This window comes from Ursus maritimus, unplaced genomic scaffold, assembly GCF_017311325.1.
Source record: "Ursus maritimus isolate PB19 unplaced genomic scaffold, ASM1731132v1 scaffold_32, whole genome shotgun sequence".
Lineage (NCBI taxonomy): Eukaryota > Metazoa > Chordata > Mammalia > Carnivora > Ursidae > Ursus > Ursus maritimus.
Window position 1 is genome coordinate 19,896,488 of NW_024425786.1, and position 22,591 is coordinate 19,919,078.

Here is a 22,591-nt window from a genome sequence, read left to right on the forward strand (position 1 = left end):
TGTCCTGCTGGGATCTCCAGTGTGTGCGGGGGCTTAAGGACCTCCTGAGGACCGCTGCTCTCTGCCTCTCCAGGAGTGGCCTGAGGGGAGCCAGGCACCCGGCACCTCCACCTGCCTAACCCGTGGCCCATCTGCCACCGTCTGTGCCTACAGGGTCTGCCCCCAAGCCTGCCCCACACGTGTGCTCTCTAGAGCCCCCCACAGGGGGCAGGGGCTGGCCTCTTTGCCCCCGTCCCCACTCCATGCCAGCCAGAGTGTAGAAAGCCATAATGCAGCTGTCAGCACAATGACGTAATACTATGCTGAAACTTGCCCCCTTTCCACTCCCCTTCCCCCTCCCCAGATCTGTAAGGTGTCCAGACTCTTCAGGAATCTGGCCTTACAGCCCGCCCGCTCCCAGAATCAGGCATAGCCATAGTGGAGCTGAGCAGGTTTCTTCAGGAGCCTCTGGGGTGTTGGTGGTTGATGACGCTGCTGAACAAGTTTGGTGACTGTTCTAAGCACAACCGGTTTGACACTGTTCCCACGGCCCCTCCATCCCCACTGCCCCAAGTAGGTGAGATGCAAGGAGGATGCTTGGACCCTTTGCCCCGGACACTGCGGCACTGCGCTAGCTCTGACTGCCCTGCGTTCTTCAGAGGAACTAAAGGAAACCGGGCTGGGCCTAGGAAATCTGCTGAGTCCACGGCTGGGGGCTGCTTGTCTGCGGTCCTGTACCTTTTTTAACCAAAATAAAGATTTCCCTCTTCTTGCCATATCCTTGGCTGTCTGGTGCCACCTTTACTTGGGGTCCAGGGGTGAGGCCTGTGATGAGTGTGCAGAACATCTGGCTTAACCCTCACTGCCAGCTTTGTTCTAGTTGGTTAGTTAGTGCCGTTCCGGAGAGTTAAAGATTTATTTATTTAGCGAGTTGGGGGGGGTGAGGGAGAGAATCTTCAAGCAGACTCCCCGCTGAGCACGGAGCCCAGTTTGGGGCTCCGATCCATGAGATCATGACCTGAGCTGAAACCAAGAGTCAGTCGCTTGACTGACTGAGCATCCAGGCGCCCCCATTCTGGAGATTTAAAAGAAGAGGCGCGGTGAAGCCAGAAATGACACCAGAGAGTAGCCAGTGTCCTCTTCACTCTGCTCTTCTAGAATTGGTTTCAGTGCCAGAGACCTTCAAGCCTTAGCTGACCTCAACTCTGAAAAGTCCCAAACCAAGCTGGGACTGTCACCCCTTGAACTGAACCCAGTCCAGGTTAACAATCTCGTGGAACCTTCCCTCCCCCAGCTGCTGCCCCACATTGAGATACAGACACAGTATGCTAAGAGCCAGGAAATAATGGCGGCAGCCGTTGAGCAAGCGCTAGCCGAGTGCCAGGCCCGTTTTCTCACCTAGACCTACGAGGAAGGTGATGGCAGCCTTTTCACAGATGAGGGAACTGAGGCGCAAGGAAGACGCAGGAGTTGTGCGGGGTCTCCCAGCTGATAAAGCAGCAAATCTCAAGAGTTGAACCCAATCTCTGCCCTAACCTCTGACCCTTCTGCGTTACCCAAGGAATGAATGGGGCTGCTTCAGGAGGAGGGGCGCTCAAGGGAAAAACCCAATTAGAAGCTGTTATTCAGGGGCGCCTGGGTGGCTCAGTTGTTAAGCGTCTGCTTTCAGCTCAGGGCGTGATCCCAGAGTCCTGGGATCGAGCCCCGCATCAGGCTCCTCCGCTGGGAGCCTGCTTCTTCCTCTCCCACTCTCCCTGCTTGTGTTCCCTCTCTTTCTGGCTGTGTCTCTCTCTCTCTCAAATAAATAAATAAAATCTTAAAAAAAAAGAAGCTGTTATTCATAGCCATCAGAGGGCTTAGAGGTGATCTGTGCTGGCCTCCTTGTACTGATGGGGAAACTGAGGCTCAGAGGCAGGAAAGGACTTTCCCTTCCCCTGAAAGGCCTTAAAACAGAGTGGGGATGCAGTCGCACAGCCTGACATTCCATTGTCTTTCCACTGACTCCACACTGTGTCCTAGACTGGACCGGTCTAGGAGATGTGGGATACTCTAAACAGCAGTGCCTTGAGGAGAAAAAGACTCGGCATAGCTGAGTCACTTAAAAGTAATCTCATATTCCCTCCCAAAGGCAACTAGTAGAGTGAGCCCTTGGCTGGATAACTGAACTCTTGTTTGCAGCTAAGCAGGGTAAGAGATGCCATGCCTCCTCCAGTCATCTGTTTAATTTGATCATTCCAAGACTGGGAAAAATTTCGTAGGAAGTTCTTTCCTGGATTCTAATCACTGCCTCTTGCTGTATTCCGAGTCCTGTCCTCTGTTCTCAGTGGAGTTAGAGAGCACCTGGCTGCTGCCTTCTCTGTGTCACAAGCCCGTGATTGCCGGCTAAGGACTGGTTGCCTCTTGAACGTGCTGGCGGGGACGGATGCTATGTGGAAGATAGCCGGCAGGATGAGGAAAGCCCCCTTGGGCCGCAGCCCCGGCTCCTGTCCTGCTGACTCAGGCGGCTGACGGTGGAACTCCGTGCCCTGCCAGGGCCTGCCGCCTCCTGCCTGCCTGGGCTCCTGAACTTGGGAAACGGAGGCCTGGAGGCAAAGGGAGGTGTCTGAGACAGGAACTGAGTCAGGATCGACAGGCTAGAGCGGGCAGGAGGTAGCCTGGCTCCCAGATTCACCCCTAAGCTTCAGCAGGGGAGGGGGAGGAGTAAAGAGGCTTCCTTTCACTCTTCTCTCTTCTGGCTGTGCTGAGGGCATGGAGCTTGTGGTCTCCACTGCCAGGTTTCCTGGCTTGAGTGATAGGAAGAGAATACTGCCTTCCTAGAAACAGAGCACCTCCAAAATTCCTAGGCCGGCCAGGCCCTGCCTTCCAGGTTTCCGGTGCTCTGGAATCTCCAGCTTCCCCCTAGGACTTGGGAAAGCCTGAGCTGGATGACTAGTACAAAGGAAGGTCCTGGAGGGCCTAGGGACTGCGTAGGCCAGAGGAAGGTCTGCTGGAGAAGGAGGAGGCAGTGCTGAGTGAGCACATTTGACCATCCATCTGTCTTCCCTCTCCTAGGGACACTGGACTGGGCAGGGTCCAGTCCTCGGCCGAGGCTTGGTTTGGGACCCTTTGTCATTTCACAGAACCCAGCTCCATGTTAGTGCTTTGAGTGTGTGTCATAATAATAATATTGGTTGGATTTTTTCACATGATAATAATAGTTACCATTCACTCTACTAAGTGCTTTTCCATCAACTCACTTAATTTTCACTACAAGCCCCATTTTACACTTAGGAAGACAGAGGCTTACAGAGGTTAAGTCACTTGGCCAAGGCCATACAGCTTCTAAAAATTAAACCCGGGCAGTCTGATTCCAAAGATACTAAGCTATTTTATCTCTTATAGAAACATAATGCATATCTACCATTGAAAAAAATAGGAAAATCAAAAGGAAAAAAATCACTTGGAATCCCACTACCTAAAGATACGTTCTATTAAATTAGTATTTTAATGCATTTCCTTTCCATCATTTTCTGTGTCAGTGATCCCATCTGAGCAAAGCCTTAGAGATGTCAAGCCTAAAATCCCTTCTGCTTCCTTGGAAAACCTGTAGTCTCTGCCCAGGCATGTTCCTTCTTCTCCCTCAAAGAGGCACATCTCATCTTTGGGCCTCAGAGTTCTGGCCTAAACCTCCCTCCAAGAGGTGAAGGTGGGTGTATTCAGGCACCAACCAAGAGGAACCAGGGAGGGACAGGCCTGTGAAATGGCCCTGGCGCAAAGATTAAGCTGGCTGGATCCCAGTGAGGGGAGCCCCACCCCTGAGCCCCATCTGTGTTTTGACTAGGGGCAGGGCAGATAAGCAGAACCCACCCTCACGGGCACGGTGCCAACGCCTTCAGGTGAAACTCCCAGCTGAGTGAGAACAGCATCCCAGCAAACAAGGACAGAAGGCTGGCAAGAGAGAAGTCTCCCATCTTTGAGGCCTCTGCCAGGGGTCAGAGGGAGGGCCACAGTCAAAGCGAAGGGACAGGGAAATTTCTGAGAGGCAGGCTGTCGGAGGCAGCACTCACCTGGGACTGCTACCCCATAAAACAAAATGGTATGTGTCACCACCACCTTCTTTATCTCGGTCCTGTCTCTCTCCCCAGGTGCTAGCGTCCCCCCTGGGGAACCAAATTGGGCCGAGCACCCAAGTGGCCTGCTTCCCAGCCTTTGACAGAGGGCAGGCTGAGTCAGGCAGGAAAGCTGGGCCCCCACCCTGTGTGAGCCCCACTGATACATGATGGCAGGCGGCTTGGAGGGGGTAGGTGACCTGGCGTGGATAGCCAGAGGGTAGGTCCTCAAACAAGTGGCAACAGGCCACCAACTTGAAAGGGAAAATTGTGCTGTGATGGGGAAGGTGTCCAACAAACCTACTGGGTGACTAATTACAAAGGCTGGGCTAGAGCGTCAGGGGCCGCTCGTTAAACACCTCATTAAGTGGCACCCTGAGTGATGCCACCTGTGCATTCTGGGAACTCAGAGGGAACCCTGAGGGGGAGTGATGACCAGGGGATAGAACCATTTCAGGCAGACTCCGGAAGAAGCCTGGAGCTCACTTCAAAATACAGCCTGGAGCTCACAAGTCAGAGGCCTTGATGAGAGAAGCCAAAGGAAGTAGGATGCAGGGGGCTTAGTAGCTGTGTGACCCTGAGCAAATCTCATCCCTTAGCATTCCCATCTCTAAAATGGGAGTAATAGTCACAGTCTGGCCCATCTCACAGAGACATAGTAGGGATTAAATTCAATCATGGGTGTGAAGGTGCTGGGGAAACTACAGCCCTACCTAAACATAATTATCTCACCTGAACCAAGGTGGGAAATGCACGTGGTAGGAGTAAGAACCCCGTCCTCCTGGGAATACCTGTCTTCATGGGCTCTAGCTAGGCTGAAGCAGCCAGTTGGTTGAAGCCATCCTTGACCCCTGGAAGGACACCATGAAGGAGGATCTGATTTGAGAAACTGGGGCAGCTGTGTGGGCAATCATGTAATGGAAGCCCTGAACAAGAGGGGGCAGCCTGGAGCCTGGAAAGGTGTCTGTGCAGGTGGGGCCAACGCCCTGCCGGATTTCTCCCGCTGCCTGCCCCGATGACTCACTTCATATCCCAGCCTTCTACCTTTAAGGAAGAGCCGGAAAGGGTGTGGGCAGAAGAGGAGAGGGAGGCAGGTCCTGGGCCCCAGCCCCGCCCTCTGTCCCTCCCCACCCTCCTCTGGGGCCTGGCCATGTAGCCAAAAGGCAGGCAGAGAGCTGGAGAGGCACAGAATCCAGCATTGGTTTCGAGGCAGCCAGTCCGCCCGCCGCCTGTCTGTCACCAGAGCCATGGAGAGAGCCAGTCTGATCCAGAAGGCCAAGCTGGCAGAGCAGGCTGAACGCTATGAGGACATGGCAGCCTTCATGAAGAGTGCCGTGGAAAAGGGTGAGGAGCTATCCTGCGAAGAGCGAAACCTGCTCTCGGTGGCCTACAAGAACGTGGTGGGGGGCCAGAGGGCTGCCTGGAGGGTCCTGTCCAGCATCGAGCAGAAAGGCAACGAAGAGAGCTCGGAAGAGAAGGGCCCCGAGGTGCGAGAGTACCGGGAGAAGGTGGAGACCGAGCTCCGGGGCGTGTGTGACACGGTGCTGGGCCTGCTGGACACCCACCTCATCAAGGAGGCCGGTGATGCCGAAAGTCGGGTCTTCTACCTGAAAATGAAGGGCGACTACTACCGCTACCTGGCTGAGGTGGCCACTGGGGACGACAAGAAGCGCATCATTGACTCAGCCCGGTCGGCCTACCAGGAGGCCATGGACATCAGCAAGAAGGAGATGCCACCCACCAACCCCATCCGCCTGGGGCTGGCCCTGAACTTTTCCGTCTTCCACTACGAGATCGCCAACAGCCCCGAGGAGGCCATCTCGCTGGCCAAGACCACCTTCGACGAGGCCATGGCTGACCTGCACACCCTCAGCGAGGACTCCTACAAAGACAGCACCCTCATCATGCAGCTGCTGCGAGACAACCTGACGCTGTGGACCGCCGACAACGCCGGGGAAGAGGCGGGCGAGGCTCCCGAGGAGCCGCAGAGCTGAGCCGCGCCCGCCCCTCCCTGCCGCGCCCCGCCCCGCCCCCCGCCCGCCCGCGGCAGAGAGGACTAGTACGCGGCGGGGCGCCCGCCCCCGCTCCCCGAGCGCTCTGCCCCCCGCTCGCGAAGGCCCCGACGGGCCGGACCGGCAGAGCCGAAGCCCGCTGGAGTCGGTGCTCCTCGCCAGGGGCCAGCCCACCCGCCCCTGCTCTCCGCACCCCTCCGAACCCCACCGCCGACCGGGCCACTCTCCCCCTCCTGGCTCCCTCCCGCCCCGTCGCCTCTGAATCTTAGGAATTGAGGAGTGTCCCACCCTTGCGGCTGAGAGCTGGACTGTGTGGCCGAGTCTGGAGTGTGTGAGAGACCGAGAGAGAGTGCGAGCGAGTGAGAGCGCGTAGGACCCGGGACGACAGGGAAAGCATGTCTGCTGGGTGTGACCCTGCTTCCTCTCAATAAAGCTCCCCTGTGACACTCCTCCGGTCTCTTCCAGTGATTCGTGGAGGGATGGGACAGGGATTGGCGGATGATTTACGGAGACCTGGACTCTTGCTTCCGAGAGGGCCCGGGCCTCCCAAGGGGCTGGCTCAGTGACCCCCAGGCCAGACTTTGGAGCCGGTGACTCCGGGTGCGAGGCTCGGGCGTGCGGGCCCAGCTCTGCATCAGGGTGGCCCCCAACAAACTGGGCTGGTCCCCGGAGGCTCCGGAGAGCGCAAAGGCCGCTCTGAGGCTGCTCTGAAGGGGCCGCAGGCGGGAGGCTGAAGAGCTCAGCTCTGAGGGGACAGGAAAGCAGGGAGGCCGGGGTGTGAGGCCCGAGGTCCGCGCTGCAAGCGAGCGGCAGGGAGCATCCCGGATTAGAAAGCGAGGAAAAGTCCCATCAAGTGCTCAAATCTGAGACGAGGGGAGCACCATTTGGACAGGGGCGTGACGCCGCCATCAAAAGCCCGTATCTGAGGAGGGGGGAATGCCCCCGCCCCCAGCGTTCCGACACCGGGACCAAATGAAATGGGCAGGCGAGGAGGAGCCGCGAGCTAAGTGGGAAGGGCCGCGGGGAGCGGAGGCCCGCCCAGGCCAGCCCAGCTCGTCGTCTCAGGGCCAGCTCCGACACGCCGGGACCTGCGGCCGCCTCGCTCGCTCCCGCCTTCACAGCCCGGGGCTGGAGGCGGGCCCGAGGCCGATGTCGTCCAATCTCGGGAGAGAGCTGCTCAGGGTACCGCCCCCGGAGCCCGACGGGCCAATGGGGGAGGGCGCGGCGGAACGCGCGCGGGGCGTCTTCCCTCCAACCGCCCTGGCCAGCCGGCGTCGCGACGCGCAGCCGGAGTGAGGGCCCGCCATCCGCCAAGCGCCAGGGGCCCCGCTTTCCCGGTTTCACTCAGACAAGTTGCCACCCGCCCAGCCCGAGAGCTCCGCATCCTCGGAGCAGCGGCACGGGGCGGGGCCGTGCGGCAAAAGGAGTCCCCGCCCTTTGAGTCATCCGCCCTACTGGCGTTGCCCGGCCTGGCCAGGTGGGCAGCGTGGGCTGCCCGGCCACCAAGGCGTCCCCACTGCCCTCCAGGATCCAGGCAGCCCTGAACCGATAGGCTTGGATTGTGTCTCCGACTGGCCGTGCGATCTTGGAAAAGCCATTATGCTTCCCTGGGTCTCAGTTTCCCCTTCAGTATCAAAGGGTTTGGACGAAAGTCTGACGACAACTGCGGTGTCAAAACTGCCTGGGTTTGAAGCCCAGCCCTCCTTGGCCAAAGCTCTTTGCTTTTCGTTTGTGCCCTCGTTTGTAAAGTGGGCATTAAAAATCAGTACCTTAAGAGTTGCTATGAAGTTTGAGAAAGTACATGCACGTAAAGTAGTCCATAGAGCATGTTTAATACATGTTAGCTATTATTAATTAAACCTTCCAGCACCAATAGTCTAAGGTTTATCCGTTTCGGTGCCGATTAGCAGGCCGGGTCCCGAGGAGTAGCTTTATTGCCAGAGCTGACCCGCATGCTCACTGGGCCACCTGAGGATACTGTCCCGACATCAAGTGGTCACTCCTCCACCTGGCAAGATGCGGGGAACTCAGTTCAGCCTCCTCAGGTTCCCCAGAATCCAGGTTTGGTCACACCCATGGGACTGGAAATTGAAGGGCTCTTATCAGAGCTACTAATTCTACTGGGAAGCTGGCAGGACCACTCTGCTGCCTTCTGAGTGCCCGGTTTTCTCCTCTTCTTTCCTGGAAGGGTGTTGGTTTTCAAGGTTCTAAAGCACGTAGAGACTGGGCTAGGGCAAGTGACTCTCCCTCAGCTCTGGAAGTGACCCAGTTTCTCTTACCAGACAGGTCTGGTGACTTTCTCTTAATGGGGTAGGTCCTGGGAAAGGAACTTCTTTCTTTAAGCTCCATCTCTGAAATTTGTCTGTCCTATACCATTCATGGTTGTCCTATATGGGGAAAGCAATGAGCTACCCTAAGGCAATGTGTTGGCAAGCAGTTACCGTGGGTTGGAATATCACCAAATCAGATGGCTGGGTGTGAGCCGGCTTAGGCACCAGCTTCTGACCATGAGAGTCCCAGACCCTTTTGTTTATGACATAATCTCTCTAAAGCTTTCTTACCAGGGTGGAGTCTCAATGATCATCTCTTGCCATCTCTTCTTGACCTAAATTTGACATTTAAAAATTTTCAGTCCTACCGCTAATGGGTATGGAATTTCTTTTGGGGTGATGCAATGTTCCAGCTTCAAATACTGTTGATATTGGGACACCTGGCTGGCTCAGTCCGAAGAGCCTGCGACTCTTGATCTCGGAGCTGTGAGTTCGAGCCCCACGTGGTGTGTAGAGATTACTTAAATAAATAATAAATAAAAACTTAAACCCCAAGTGTTGATATTTGCACAACTTTGTGAATATACTAAAAACCACTAACCTGTACTCTTGAGGAGGATGAATTCTTTTTTTAATTCAATTTAGTTAACATAGACTGTATTATTAGTTTCAGGGGTAGAATTTAGTGACTCATCAGTTGCATATAACACCCAGTGCTCATTAGATCAAGCACCCTCCTTCAGGCCCATCGCCCAATTACCCCATCCCCCCACCCACCTCCCCTCCACTTACCCTCAGTTGGTTTCCTAAAGTCAAGTCTTTTATGGTTTGCCTCCCTCTCTGTTTTTATATTATTTTTGCTTTCCTTCCCCTATGTTCAGCCGTTTTGTTTCTTAAATTTTACGTATGAGTGAAGTCATATGGTATTTGTCTTTTGAGAAGGATGAATTTTGTGGCATATGCATTTTATCTCAGTTAAGTGTTTTCTCCCCTAGTTTTCCAAATTTCAAAGCCCATCTTCAGGTCAGAACATGACTAGCTGCCTCCCCTCTCCCTTTAACACCTATGCAGAGCTTTGGATATGTTATCCTACCAACTCTCATTTATATAGGGACATTTATTCAGTTATGATTTCTTATCTTCTTGACTCTACCTCTGGGTTTGCAGCTATGTCCTGGGTCTATTTCTTATCTCTTCAGACAGCTTCCTAAAAATGGTAACTTTGTTTCATTATTTTTCCTTTCTTCCTACAGTGCCTCCAGCAAGGTTTTTGTACAGGACGGTGCTCAGAACTTAGTTTTATTTACTTATTAAATATTTTTCTTGTTGTTTTTTAAGTAATCTCTACACCCAATGTGGGGCTAGAACTTAAAACCCTGAGATCAAGAGTCGCATGCTCCGCCGACTGAGCCAGCCAGGCGCCCCTCAGAACTTAGTTTTAAACCCATCTTCCCAAATGCCTGGAAACCAGGGTTAGTGCCAGGCCTATTGTAGAAATGGAAATACAGCTGGTTCTGGGATGAGGCAGGGCTGTCTAGACAGAGATGGGGCTCACAAAGATTCAATAACCCCAGCTCTACCCTTCCTGTACTGCCAGGGTACCCCCCCCAGGAAATGGAGGCTAAGGGCTTGCAAAGATCTCCCCTCCCAAGAATTTGAGGGTTATGGGAAAAATCTACAACCTAGAAGGTATCTACTCTTCTCACATATGTAGTTACTTCAGAGAGCAAAATGCAAATGGGCTGTGTAGACCGCAGGGGTAGGAGATAAACGGCAAGGCTTTGAACTAAACTGGCCCCTGGGGAAGCCAAGTCACTGGGGTCAGGCAGGCCACTGTGGCTCCTTCCGGAAAGGGAAGATACTTCTACACACACATGTCCAGTGTCCGAATGTCCAGTGCCTTTTGAGAAAACCTAATTTTGGGTGCTTGCACCAAGACTGCCCATCTGACCAGCACTGCCCCACTTCTTCTTCCTAGAGAACAGAGTCCAGTAATAATAGCAGCTGGCATGGCTGCCATGTGCCAGCCACTTTCATACCTTGGTCCTCACAGCCATCCATATCATCACCTCCGTTCTGTGTATGAAGAGACTGAGGCTCAGAGCAGCTAAATGACCTGACAGCCAAGGTTATACAATTACTTATGTGTCTGGGGGGTGGAACGGGTCTAACTCCAAGGCCCATGATTTTTAAACTACAACAGCTGTTTCCAAATTGTGTTCGGAGGGTTCCCCATAAACTGCCATAGGGCAGGAGCCCAGCAGTCTGGGTTTCCCCTGTTCCCACACACATGGGCTAAAATAGCCACACATATGTCTGTTTTGTATACTGGAGTTTCATGAGTTAAAAATAAGTTTGAAAAGAACCGCATGATGTTATGCTGCCCTGCTTGCATCTTGGACTTTCTAAGAATCAAGACAGACTTCTTCATCTAACGCCACCCCAGGGCCCCGCAGAAAGGAATTGTCTTCATGAGAAAAGACTGTGTGGTGGGCCAATTTCCTGGCACGTTCACCAAGTTAAACTTGCCTTACCCTGGTTACTTCCTTTGTTCCTTTTCAGTTCTTCACCCTGTTCACAGGGCCCCCCCAGCCCCTATCCCTGCTGTGGGCGAGGTGGGGGGAGGGAGGCAGGTTTCTGCAGGGTAGGTGCCGCTCCTCTCAGAACCCCCTAGCCCCACCTGCCCACTGAGTCAGGAGCCAGGAATGTGTGTGGGGGCAGCAGACAGGTATGTCACCCTGGGGGTGTCAGAGGCTGATTCATCTCTCATCTCCTCCCAATCTTCTCCTTACTGCTCTCTGGGAAATTTAACTCATTATCTGTCTAGAGATAAAAGAAGAAATTCCGGACTCTGAAAAGCATGATGGAGCCTTCAGTCTGTGGCCAGGTATAATATTGAACACATCAGATTATGGCATTCAAGGAGTATTTGTTAAAAGAGAAGGAAGACACATCCTCCCACTTTGTTCCCCCAAATAAAGTTAACCTGAAATATCCTTGTCTGACTGTAGAGGGGCCTGACGTGCTATGTGAATACGGGAATGACTTCAGAGTTGGGAGAGGGGCTCCTGCAGGGCTCAGTTGGTTAAGCATCTGCCTTGGGCTCAGGTCATGGTCTCAGGGTCCCTGCTCAGAGGGGAGTCTGCTTCTCCCTCTCCCTCTGCCCCCCACCCCATTTGTGCTCTCTTTCTCTCAAGTAAATAAATAAAATCTTAAAAAAAAAAAATTTGGGAGCAATCTTACCCATGTCCCAGTATTCCTTCTCCGCTGTTTTGATCATTCCACAAGGACCGTGAAGGCTTCAGGATTAATGTACTGGAAGAGGCGGCAATCCAGTGTGACAGGAAGTGCGAGGGTACACTGCTTGATGCTGTCCTTGCACAGCAAGCAGATACCCCCCCCACATACACATACACACACACACATCCTCAAATGTCCAAATGTCCAGTGCGTTTTGGGGAAAACCTGATTTCAGATTCTTTTTTTTTTTTTAAGATTTTATTTATTTATTTGACATGACAGAGACAGCCAGCGAGAGAGGGAACACAGCAGGGGGAGTGGGAGAGGAAGAAGCAGGCTCCCAGCGGAGGAGCCTGATGTGGGGCTCGATCCCATAACGCCGGGATCACGCCCTGAGCCGAAGGAAGACGCTTAACCACTGAGCCACCCAGGCGCCCCTGATTTCAGATTCTTGAAGCTGCAGGTTTATTTAGGATGGCTTTGAAGGGGCCTCTCATTTCCCTCAACTGCTTCAAGGTTTTGGATGGGGGAAAAAAACTTTAAACTTGGCTATATATTCTGGTTCAGAGGATTTTACCAATACTCAAATTTCCTCTCCTTATTTGGGCTCCAAATCCCCAGCCCATCCCCTCATAGCTCCTCAATCTTAGGCCACCTGGACATCTGGGGCTGTCTGAAGTTGGATCCTTGGCTGGAAATGAAGGACACGATGGGCTAAAATAAGGCGTATGGCTTTCCCTTTCCCTCAGCAGGCCTGACGCCATCAAAGTACGCACTAATCCAGACTCTTCCTTCTAAAGGCTGGGTGAGGGCTCAATAGCCAGGAATGAGAGAGAAGAAAAGTGAAGGGAGAGGAGTAGGGGGCTACTCAGCTTGTTAGAGAATTTCCCTCCAGGATTCTGGGGTAGCTGGGCCTCCTTACTGCTTTCAAAAATGTCAAAAACAGGGTGGATCTTAGTAGTGCTGGGATGGGTCTGCCATCACTCCCCTTCCCTTCTCAGCAGCCCTGGGAAAGGAGAGAGAATCCCTGAGACAGACCTTCCCACAGACTCTGATGGGCTCAGGCTTCCTTCCTCAGCCAACTGTGGGTGAGCATTTTGCTAATTCAGAAACAGCTGAGAGCAGACTGGCTGTGCTTCAGCTCTGTGGGTTTTAGGGCGTCACTCTCACTCCTAAGCCTCTTTGTCTGGGCTGGAAGCCTGTCCAATTAGCTGTGGCCGCTGATAAATTCCAAACGGTACCTTCCAATCTTTTTTGGGGGGGGGGGGTCCCCACTTCAGAGCCAGGAAAGGCACATATCGCAATACCAGTGGTTAGTGGAGAGGACCAAGAAGGTCCCTTTTAAGGCACTCAGAGGTGGTTTCCTCCCTCCAGAAGTTGGTCATGATTGCCAAGTGAGGTCTGGAAGTGAGAAGAGCGCTTTCAGAGGGTGCCGGGAGATGCGACGTGCCACTTTTCTGGAAGGCATTTTGCCGTTATGAATCCAGAACCTGGGAAACATCAGCTGTTTCATTTCTAGGACTTAACCATACGTTAAAAATCAGAGACTCAGGCAAAGATTTGAGTACAGAGTTGTAATCACAGCACTATTAACAAGAGCAAAAAATTGGTAATGACTTAGGCTAACCATGGGAGTCTGGACAGGTAAACAATGTCATAGCCTTACCATGGAATATTATCATGTAGACCTTTAAAGGGTCTTTATGTTTTTAACTGCGTGAAATAGGGTTAACTAAAAAAAAGCAGGTAACAAAGCAACTAGAATATATTCCACTCATACAAATGCTATTGCTATCCCTCTGCACGTACAGAAAAATAAGACTGAAAGAAAAACACAAAATATACTAAGTATTTGAATAGAAAATTTATTGTAGATTACAAATATTTTTGATTATTCATATGTTATGGGATTATGGGTGACTTCTTTTCGTTTTCCAAATTTTTTACTTTTCTATCAGGAAAGAAAAAAAAAAAAGAAAAAAGAAATCTCAAGAATGGTTGCAACATGCCAGCCAAATCGGAGAATGGGCTTTCTCATACCCCACGTTTCATGCTGAACGGACAGACCCAGGTGTCTCTTCTTTTCTGCATTGTGCTGTCCCCGCCCCACCCCTGCAGGGCAACAGAGAATCATTTTGCCATCAGTAGGTGAACAGAGCTCTCCATTTACTGGAGGAGAAAACACCCTTGCTGTCACACCAAGGCCTGGAAATTAAGTTTTGGATGACTTCCATCTTCCCTCACTCCATAACATGCTGAGAGGGCTTGGATACGAGAACATAAAGTTCAAATGACACCTTCCTTCCAGCTGATTTGCTTTGGTGAGAGCCAGGGTGACCGGGTGAGCGTCAGAAACCCTGACCACAGCTATTGGGACTAAGTTCAAAAACAGCACCCACCCTCCCACCCTGATGTGGGATTTGTCCAACAACCTGGGCGTCAGGATTCCTGGGCTCCAGGCCCCACTGGTGACTCAGCCGTCCCCCGGCTGTGCCTCCTGGCCTCAGTTTCCCTGGCTTGCTCTGTTGATACTCCCCACCTACTGTAGGGTGTTAATAGGGGTGTGGTGCTTTGAACTTCTCAGATGAAAGAGGCTGGGGAAGCAGCACCTGGTTATTATCCCCTGGACGGCCAGGCGTGGGAGTGCAGCCGCTGCTTTCATACTTACCCGGCTGGAGGAGCCTCCTCATTGCCCCTCACTCTTCTGCCTTCTGCTCTGACTCCCCGAACTGGCAGGCAAAGCTCCATCGCCCCCATCTCAATGCCACCTCAGCACAGGTTTTCCGAAGCTGAATTCTCCAATTGCCCAAACCACCAGTGACCTATCGTCCCCTTGGTTGATGAGTCAGTCATACTACACAGGTGTTTAAATTCTTTCTCCTGATGGGCTACAGATCCTGTGGGAGAAGGGCTGTGACTTTTCATCACTAAGAATTCATAATTAAGAAGTCAGCAAAGTGAACAATGAGACAGGCTGACCAAAGTTCGAACTCATCTGTTTCCTCACTGTAAAATGAGGCTTCATAATATTGTCGTGTCTCAATCTCCAGGAGTTGCTGTGAGAGCCACATGAGAAGCATGTGTGTGGAAGCACTTCGTAAAATGCCAAGCCCTTCTCGTGTGTTAACAGGACCAACTGTCTGCAAATAAGACTTCTGGCACAACTGCCATCTGTCCCCTGCTGCCTCCAGGCTGTGGCTGCAGAGAAAAAAAAAAAAAAAAAAAAAAAAGGCCTGGGATGCCACCTACTGGTCGAAAATATGAATTGCATCCAACCGGCTGCAAGAAGAGCGAGAGCAAACACCTCTCCCAACTTCAAGCCATCTTCATTCCTGCCTCACTCCTGACGTCATGTTATATACCTAATATTTTTTTAAATAGATCACATTTTATAAACAGTTGCAACGTAAACTTTTAATCACTCGTATAAATGGAAAACTTGTTAACACTTACCAAAAAGGAATAAAACTGTAAAATAAATACCATGAAACTAAAACGTTCAGATCTGCTAGGAAGTGTTGCCCGTGAAAGCTCGAGCCTGACTCTCACTGCTAAAACCGACAATCAGCAAAACAAAATCGACAACCGGAGACTGTCAGTCCTCTGGCACAGTCCCTGCTTTGGAGGACACAGTGCCCGTGTCGGGAAACAGGACTCTTCTGAGGAAAGGCGACATTCCCTTGTTCTGCCTCAACTCTCTGGGCCTGGATGGCTGGAGAAAGTTTAGAAGTCATAAAAAGTAGAAAATAAACTCCTGTATTTGTAGCGTATTCCATCATAGCCCAAGTGGCGCCCGCACCCAATGCCTGGCACCAGCACCTGGAGCTCATGACCGCTGAGCGGGCGGTGGGTGCTCCGCTCTGGCTGGGAAGCCTGCTCTTGGGTCCGCAGTCCGCTGAGCTGGCCGCTGTCACTGGGGGCTGCCACGTGCTCCGGTGCTGGGTTATGCCTCTCGTTCCCCAGCTTGCTGCTACAGCTGCATGGCTTCCTGCTCCACTGACTGGTCTGAGGGAGCCAGGTACTTCTCCTGGACGCCCAGGGTACTGAGGGGGCTGCGTCAAGGCTGGTAGCACAGGCAAGGATGGGCACTGGCAGGGGCGGGACCCGACCTCTACGGATGCCGGCTCTACAACCATGTCTGGCAGATGGCTCCCATCCCCCCCCCTTCTCACCACGATAAGCTCCAGTCTGGGTCTGAGAAGCCCCTCAAAACATCCGGACCCGAATGCTCCTGCATTTGCCTCTTCCCCACACTGCTGAGGCTCAACGGACCGGAGAGCGCGAACCCTCCGGCTGTGCTGGGGCACATGCTCTCCAGCCAGACCGCTGGGGACTTAACTCCTGATTCTGCCACCTCCTTTCTTCTCGTCTGTAAAACGGAGCCGTTATGAGGATCAAATGAGGCAACGGATACAAGGCGCCTAGTGCGGCACCTGGCACACAGCACGTGCTCGGCAAGGGTTTCCGGCTCCTCTTCCGCCGTGGGGGGGAGCTCGGGGGGGCGCAAAGATAACACCGAATTCCTGCCTGGCCTACTGGGTGCCTTCCACCTCTCTCCAGGCCAGCAGGGAGGTGGAGCGGGAAGGACACAAATCCGAATCACACGGAAAAGACTGTAGTACTGCTGAGGACGCGCACAGCGCGCTCTACTGCCACCATTGATGACGTGGCCGTTTCCCTGGGAGGTGGTTTCCCACCCGTGAAAGGGCCTGACACACATCGTAGTACTGGCTGGAATGCTCTCCACGCCAAGGACTCTGGACCCCCTTGTCCCCAGCATGCTGTGTAGATGTCACATACCTGAAACTATCCTAGCGGGCCTGCATTTCCCTGTCCCGCCTCACACGTGGCCTCTGTGACCTGACAGACACCTACACGTGACCTCAGCTCCGCCCCAACAGTCACAAACCCAGCTCCAGTTCTGAAGGCCCAGCTGTGCCTCCCAGACAGCTTTGGCGGTCCCCATGGTCCCCTCCAAACAGCACATCTGCCAGGGCCCGTCCCTTCCACCCACGTGACAAACTTGCCCTCTCCTCTTCCTCTTCTTGCCTCAGTGACCAACACAACCACCCCTACCACTGTTTAGCCAGAAACCTGGGAGTCAAACTTCTGCTCCGCCTCCAGGCAGCCCATCACCACCGGGTCGGCGACAGTCCATCTCCTCTTATCCAATTCACACCCTTCCTTTCATTCTCACTCCTCGCGCTTCATCTCTTCTCATCTACAGACTGTAAACGCTCTCCCGCCCCCACTCACACCCCTTAAATGCAATTTCTGCACTTGGAGGGGCTTTTAAAAAGTGTATGCCCGATCGTGTCACACCCTGCACACCATTCGATGCTGGCTCCCACTGCCCACCCACGAGCTGAGGTCCACACGCCTTAGCAGGGCACGCAAGCCCCCCGCTGCCAGCCCTCTCCCGCCCCTCACCCCTACACCTCCCCTCCCTTTCCCAGTCAGGCCGCCGAGCGAACTGAGGCCCTTGCATCTCTCCCACATGACCACCGCCCCTTCACTCCTCAGCAGCTGTGTCTGCTGCTCCTTCGGGTCCGTACGGCCTCCCTCGTCCACAGGAGCAAGCCGTTCTGAAGCCTTCTCAGGGACCAGCCTCGGACCTGAGACAGTCACCAGGGATCGTACTGGTCATCGGAATCAGTCATCTACAAGGTAGATGTGGCCATTCCTGAGCCCCACGTCTCCCCCTTGGCTGTGGCCAAGACGCGAGAGAGCAAGGATACGAGGAGAAATGGAAGTCAGCTCCCATGGCAGCAGACATCATGGCCTCCAGGCTTCGCTGTTCTTGGACCCCGAAGCAGTAGCCATTGGCTTTATCCACAGCCTGCAGGACCCGCTGGATACTCTCCTTGTCCTGGGCAGGGAAGACAGAGACAGCTTTGTGAGTGAAAGAGAGGTGTGTGGAATTGAGGCCGTACCGAACCGCCTGCAGTCTCCAAACATCTGCCTCGACCTTGCCTCACGAAGCCTCTGGACATGCAGCTTCTGCGGCTGGAGTCGTTGTATGTGTCCTCAGAGGCCTGGCTACATCGTAGCCTTCCTGTCCACCAACCCACCCAAATCGGAACAGATAAGCTCTCTATGTACTCCCATGGCCCCCCAGGGCTATTCGATTATAGCTCTGATCCTACCAGCTTACTATTGGCAAGTTACTATCTTATCTGCCTCCCCTGTTTGACTTTGTGCTCATGAGGTCAGGGACTTATTTGCCGAGGAAATCCTCAGTGCCTGGCACAGTCCTTAGCTAACAGCAGACACCCAATAAATATGTCTATAATCTATTTGCTCATTCTCAGAACAGTGATAAGAGTAGTCTACACATCACATGGTGGGAGGAGAAATCAAAATTACGCATGTACAAGTCCTCAGCACAATGCCTACCACGGAAAGTGCTCAGTAAGTGGTAGTTGTTATCATTACTATTGTAGGCTTCACTTTCCCATTTTAAAGGAGAAAACTGTGGCATTAAATCGGGAAGAGACAAGTTCGCTCACGTCCACACCCAGGGGCTCGGTACTACTTTGCCAAGTCAACAGGCAGTTGCGTCTCCTGAAGGAGGCCGAGAGACCTGTCTGTGGCCTTGGTCACGTTCCTGGCTGACGACTTTCTAAAATCACCCATTTTTGCACTGATGAGGAAACATGTGTAGAGAGAACCCAGCAATACAGAAGAGACAGGCACCCTCTTTATTGGAATCCTGCCCGTGAAAGCCACTTGTCCTAAAACCAAGGGGACTGCATGATAGTTAGACCCAGGACAAAGGCCGCTGTTTGACCCCTCACAGCCACCTGTACCGTTGGCTTGGTGAGACCCCAGGCACCGTCAGAGCCTACGCAAGGGCTAGGCCTCTTAGTCCCCAGTACCTGAATGTTGAGAGGGATGAAGGAGACCAGACTGTAGTCTTCAATGAGCTGCACCAGTTTCTCATTGAGCTGACGGTAGTGGCGGAAGAAAGGGTCAGAAGCCAGGTGGTCGAGCAGGTAGGACAGGTCCAGGACCTCCGTGTAGTAGTCCAGGTTGAAAGCTAAGGAGAGAAATTGGTGTTTACGAGCAGCTGACATGAGGCTAAAAGATCTGAGGACAGGGACCATATTTCCTTCCTCTCTTCCTTTTGTCTTCATTCATTCATTCATTCATTCAACAAATATTTGTTGAGGCAGTGAAATGAACTTACTCAAAAAAAAAGACTTCGTTTTACCCACTGGCTCTGCCATTTACTAGCTGGATGGGACTGCTGTGAGGCTTAAATGCTCTAAGTCCCAGTGTCTGGTACACACCGGCACTTGTTCCGTGGTGATACATAACAAGAGCGAATGTGCTTGGTCCCTGCCGCATGAAGCTCACGGTCACGTAATCGCACCCCAGGACCCGGCACATGCACTGTAAGAACTCTAGCAGGGCGCTTCTCGTATAAATCACTTTCCCTTTCCGGGCCGGCTCCTTCTGAATGTAAATAAGGATACCAGACTAGATGACTCCAATTCTAGGAATGCAAACTTCCTCTAAGAGAAGGAAAGCAGGCCTCCCTGCACTGTCCATTTCTGCCGGAAAACTCGAGCACTCGGGTTGCTCAACTGGTCCATCCCAAAGCAAGCCGAGGCAATCAGGCTGTTGCACTGACTCACTCCCTACACCCAATGTAGGGCTCAAACTCACAACCCCAAGATCAAGAGTCACATGCTCCTCCAACTGAGCCAGCCAGGGCCCCCCCCCCTCGCCGTCTTCTCATCAGAAACTGTCATGGCTCTCCCTGAGAGGAATAATGTCCCAGGCATTCCTACAAATGTCTTGGACTGCCTGACAGGGACATTCTTCCCCAGGACTTAAGCAACTGGAGCCAGTTGCACCTGGGTGTGGATTTCATCTCAGCTAACAACTAGCTGTGCGACTGACCTTGGGCTATTCATGTAATGTCTCTGGGCCTCCATGGCCTCATCTGGTTTACACATCAGTCTCTTGTAAGGACGACTGGCAAGAGTCAGAGCTAGAAAGGTCAAGGACCACCGTGTAGCCATCTACGCTGGAGGCCACGAAGGTGGGAGAGGGGCTTGGGAAGACTGCAAATCTGGCCACAGATAAAATGGGCTTTCTGGGCTTACCAAGAGATGGACCAGAACTCTGGGCTGAGGCAGCCCCTCCAAGGGGCTGACATCCCTCCATGTCCTGACAGCCAGCAGGCCTCCTCGGACAACGCCCTGACCCATCGTGAGCCTCACAGCCTTTCTTCCTGTTCACTGTTGGTCACCTCAGCTCTTCTTCTCCAGGTTCCTTTGTGGCTGGAGATGCTGTTTTAGGGAACTGATGCCCCCAGCTCAGCGCACTAATTTTGCAGGAAAGAAGTGCTGGCCATGAGACCCCTAGGCAACTCCCCTGCCTCCTGCTTCTCCCTCAATCTTTCCCACCCTGACAAAGGCACCTTCACCTGTCCACTGGCTCAGACAGAAACCTGAGAGTCATCCTTAACTCCTTGGTCTCCATGTCCAACCCACCAGCAAACCCTATTTCTTGAGTGAGTTTTGGATCGATCTGCTTCTCTCCATTCCCACTACCATTGCGTGGACCGCTGCAAAAACCTCCTCAAGGATCTCTGCATTCTTGCCCGTTTCAATTCATTCTCCACAAAACAGCCGCAATGACATTCTTAATTCATGCTATTTCCTTGCTTAATATTCGTCAATGGTTTTCCCTGGTGTTTCAACAGTACAGGTTCTAGAGGCCCCTGCCCACCTCTCTGAACTCCTTTCCTACCATGCTTCCCCTGACTACTACCTCAGCTACCCTGGGCTTCAACCCACCCCTGGCCCCCACTTTTTCCTTTCACACAAACAGCTCTTTCCCTAAGGGCCTTCCCTCCTACTGGTCCCCCACCTGAAACAGTCCTGCCTCGGCTGGCTCCTTCTCACCACTCAGGTCGCAGCTCAGGTAGCCCTGCTCACTCCCAACCACTCGTTTTAATTCCTTTGCAGGACGTGTCACCAACTATATAGCTCCTTTGTCCCCAAAGCCCAGAACAGTATCTGGCCCAGAGAGGCACAAAATAAACAGGCAGGAATCAGGACCTGCCTGTGGCTCTGATCACCAAGCCATGCATGGTCCCTGGAGGCAGCTCCCTCCAGCTGAGATCTGTTTCACTCCTGACTCCTTGCCTGCCGAGAACAGGAGCTCTCACCCAGCTTCCCATAGTGCTCAATGAGGTCCATCTTGGAGAGGAGGTTGACATGGGGCAGCTCCACATGCAGCATGGTGGCCAGAGAGGTACACAGTACGGAAATGAACTTGGCCGGGTCTGTGCAGTAATGAGAATCTACCAGGTGGACAGCAGTCAGCTGCAAGGGGAGGAAGAGACAGGGTGAGTGGCCTGGGGAGGCAGGAAACATCAGGGCCTATGTCTTTCCCTAAAGACTGGGGACTCCTGAGGACAGAGTGCAAGCCTTCCCCATTACTGTTCTCCTGCTTCTGCTTCGTTCTAATAGCGACACTCATTTCCTTCAGCCAGGAGATATGGAGCATCTTTCTTTACAAGATGCCCTGCACTGTGCCTCCCAGTGGGCAACTGGCTCAATTCTGATTGCATCTGACTCTGTTTCATTTACTTTTGCCCAGCAAGTCACAACAACGATCACCATACCACTTTCTACAGAACCCCTTCCATACTTCCAATAATCCCAAACTGGGTACTAACACATCCATTCTGCAGATGAGAAAACTGAGGTTCAGAGAAACTGACTTACCCAGGCCCAACACAGCGAGTCAGTGGCAGAGCCTGAACTCGAACTCGCACCAGTTTTACTTCAAAGCAACTCGGCCCCTACCTCGCTGTGTAACATGGGGGCGTGGCATCTGTCCTCCCTGTCTCAGTTCCTCCATCTGCAAAAGGAGCCTGCTCGACCCAAGACGCACCCTGAGGTCCCACTGCGCCATCTGGGAGAAGATGCTGCGCAGGGCGCCATGGTGGGTGCAGAGCTCCACCTGGCCCGGGCAGTCGAAGAGGAAGTAGTGGCCGCGGAGGGGCTCTAGCTTGGCACGCAGCCAGTCCAGGTTGGCCTCCAGGTACTCCATGCAGTAGAGCAGGCCGCCGTTGGGCCCCAGCCTCAGCGCGTCCATCACGTCACCCAGCCCCACCAGCTCGCTCACGTCCACGGCGCACTCGTACGGCAGCCCCTCGTTGGCCGGGTCCAGGTTCACCACTGCCACGCGCCGGCCCAGCGCGCGCAGGAACTCACTCATGCCCAGGCAGTACGTGGTCTTCCCCGAGCCGGGCGGGCCGATCACCGCCTGCCCAAAGGCCGTGGTCGGGGCGGCCCCCGCCATGGGCTGCACGCGGGCCCGTGCGGGGCAGATAAACTCGGCAGAGACACGAGCCGAGGGCGACGGGATCCCTGTCGTGCACTTCGTTGGGGGCCGGCGGCGATGCCCGGGCGTCCCCGGAGGAAGGGCAGGTACCCGGCCGGTGCAAGGGGACCAAACGGCCCCGTACTAACCGGACCAGCACCCTACTTCCGGACGACGTCGGAAACGACGGGGGCCCTGGGAGGAAGTCCCGCCCCCAAGATGAGGGCGTGGCCTGGCGTCGGGGGGCGTGTCGACGCGGAGCGTTTCTACCCAGGCCGGGGGTTGGAATCTGCGTGCGGTACGCGGGGTTGGGTGGGAGACTTTAACCCAGATTTCCCCGACCGTCCTCCGGGCCAAATTAGAAGATAAAAAGAAAAATCCGGTAGTAAACTTCTTTATTCTCCCGTTAGGTCTCAGGCCGACCCACCTCCCGCGGCGTTGCCGCTGCCGGTCCCAGCCAGTTAAGGGAGGAGGCGGTGGGGCGCCCGGCCCAAGATCGTCTCTTCTAAGCACCACGAGAGTCCTCTCCTCTTCCAGGTCCATTCCCCTCTTTCTAACCTTTATAGTGATCCTCCCGCCCCCCGCCAACGGAGGTTGTGCTGAGAACTTCAGTCAGTACAGTTGTTCAAGGTACGGCGGGGGGGGGGGGGGGGGG

At 53.6% G+C, this 22,591-nt stretch overlaps 2 protein-coding genes across 4 annotated transcripts; one reads left to right on the forward strand and one right to left on the reverse strand.

Moving 5' to 3' along the window:
* The first annotated feature begins 839 nt into the window (after nucleotides 1–839).
* SFN (stratifin) lies at nucleotides 840–6,528 on the forward strand. The gene has a single exon (XM_040619072.1). It carries the CDS (start codon nucleotides 5,315–5,317, stop codon nucleotides 6,059–6,061), a length of 747 nt encoding a protein of 248 aa, XP_040475006.1. The 5' UTR covers nucleotides 840–5,314; the 3' UTR covers nucleotides 6,062–6,528.
* A 6,910-nt stretch (nucleotides 6,529–13,438) lies between these two features.
* Nucleotides 13,439–22,585, reverse strand: GPN2 (GPN-loop GTPase 2). Of its 3 annotated transcripts, none has more exons than XM_040619074.1 (5): nucleotides 21,505–22,585; nucleotides 20,774–20,930; nucleotides 18,468–18,628; nucleotides 17,328–17,458; nucleotides 13,439–15,632 (listed from the first exon to the last, which is right to left on the reverse strand). In XM_040619074.1, the coding sequence occupies exons 1-5, from the start codon at nucleotides 21,913–21,915 to the stop codon at nucleotides 15,560–15,562; spliced, it is 933 nt and encodes a 310-aa protein (XP_040475008.1). In that variant the 5' UTR covers nucleotides 21,916–22,585; the 3' UTR covers nucleotides 13,439–15,559. The 3 variants fall into 3 exon arrangements, with proteins under 3 accessions (XP_040475008.1, XP_040475010.1, XP_040475009.1); XM_040619076.1 differs by having other exon boundaries at nucleotides 20,751–20,930; XM_040619075.1 differs by lacking the exon at nucleotides 20,774–20,930 and having other exon boundaries at nucleotides 21,417–22,585.
* Nucleotides 22,586–22,591: the final 6 nt, after the last annotated feature.

Bases quoted from the DNA above. Each gene is read 5' to 3' on its own strand.
- SFN (XM_040619072.1), top strand. From the start codon at position 5,315: ATGGAGAGAGCCAGTCTGATCCAGAAGGCCAAGCTGGCAGAGCAGGCT.
- GPN2 (XM_040619074.1), bottom strand. From the start codon at position 21,915: ATGGCGGGGGCCGCCCCGACCACGGCCTTTGGGCAGGCGGTGATCGGC. The intron at 20,931-21,504 runs GTGCGTCTTGGG...CTCCCCTTGCAG, and splicing joins TGGCGCAGTGGGACCTCAGG to CTGACTGCTGTCCACCTGGT. The intron at 17,459-18,467 runs GTACTGGGGACT...TTCCCTGCCCAG, and splicing joins TCATCCCTCTCAACATTCAG to GACAAGGAGAGTATCCAGCG.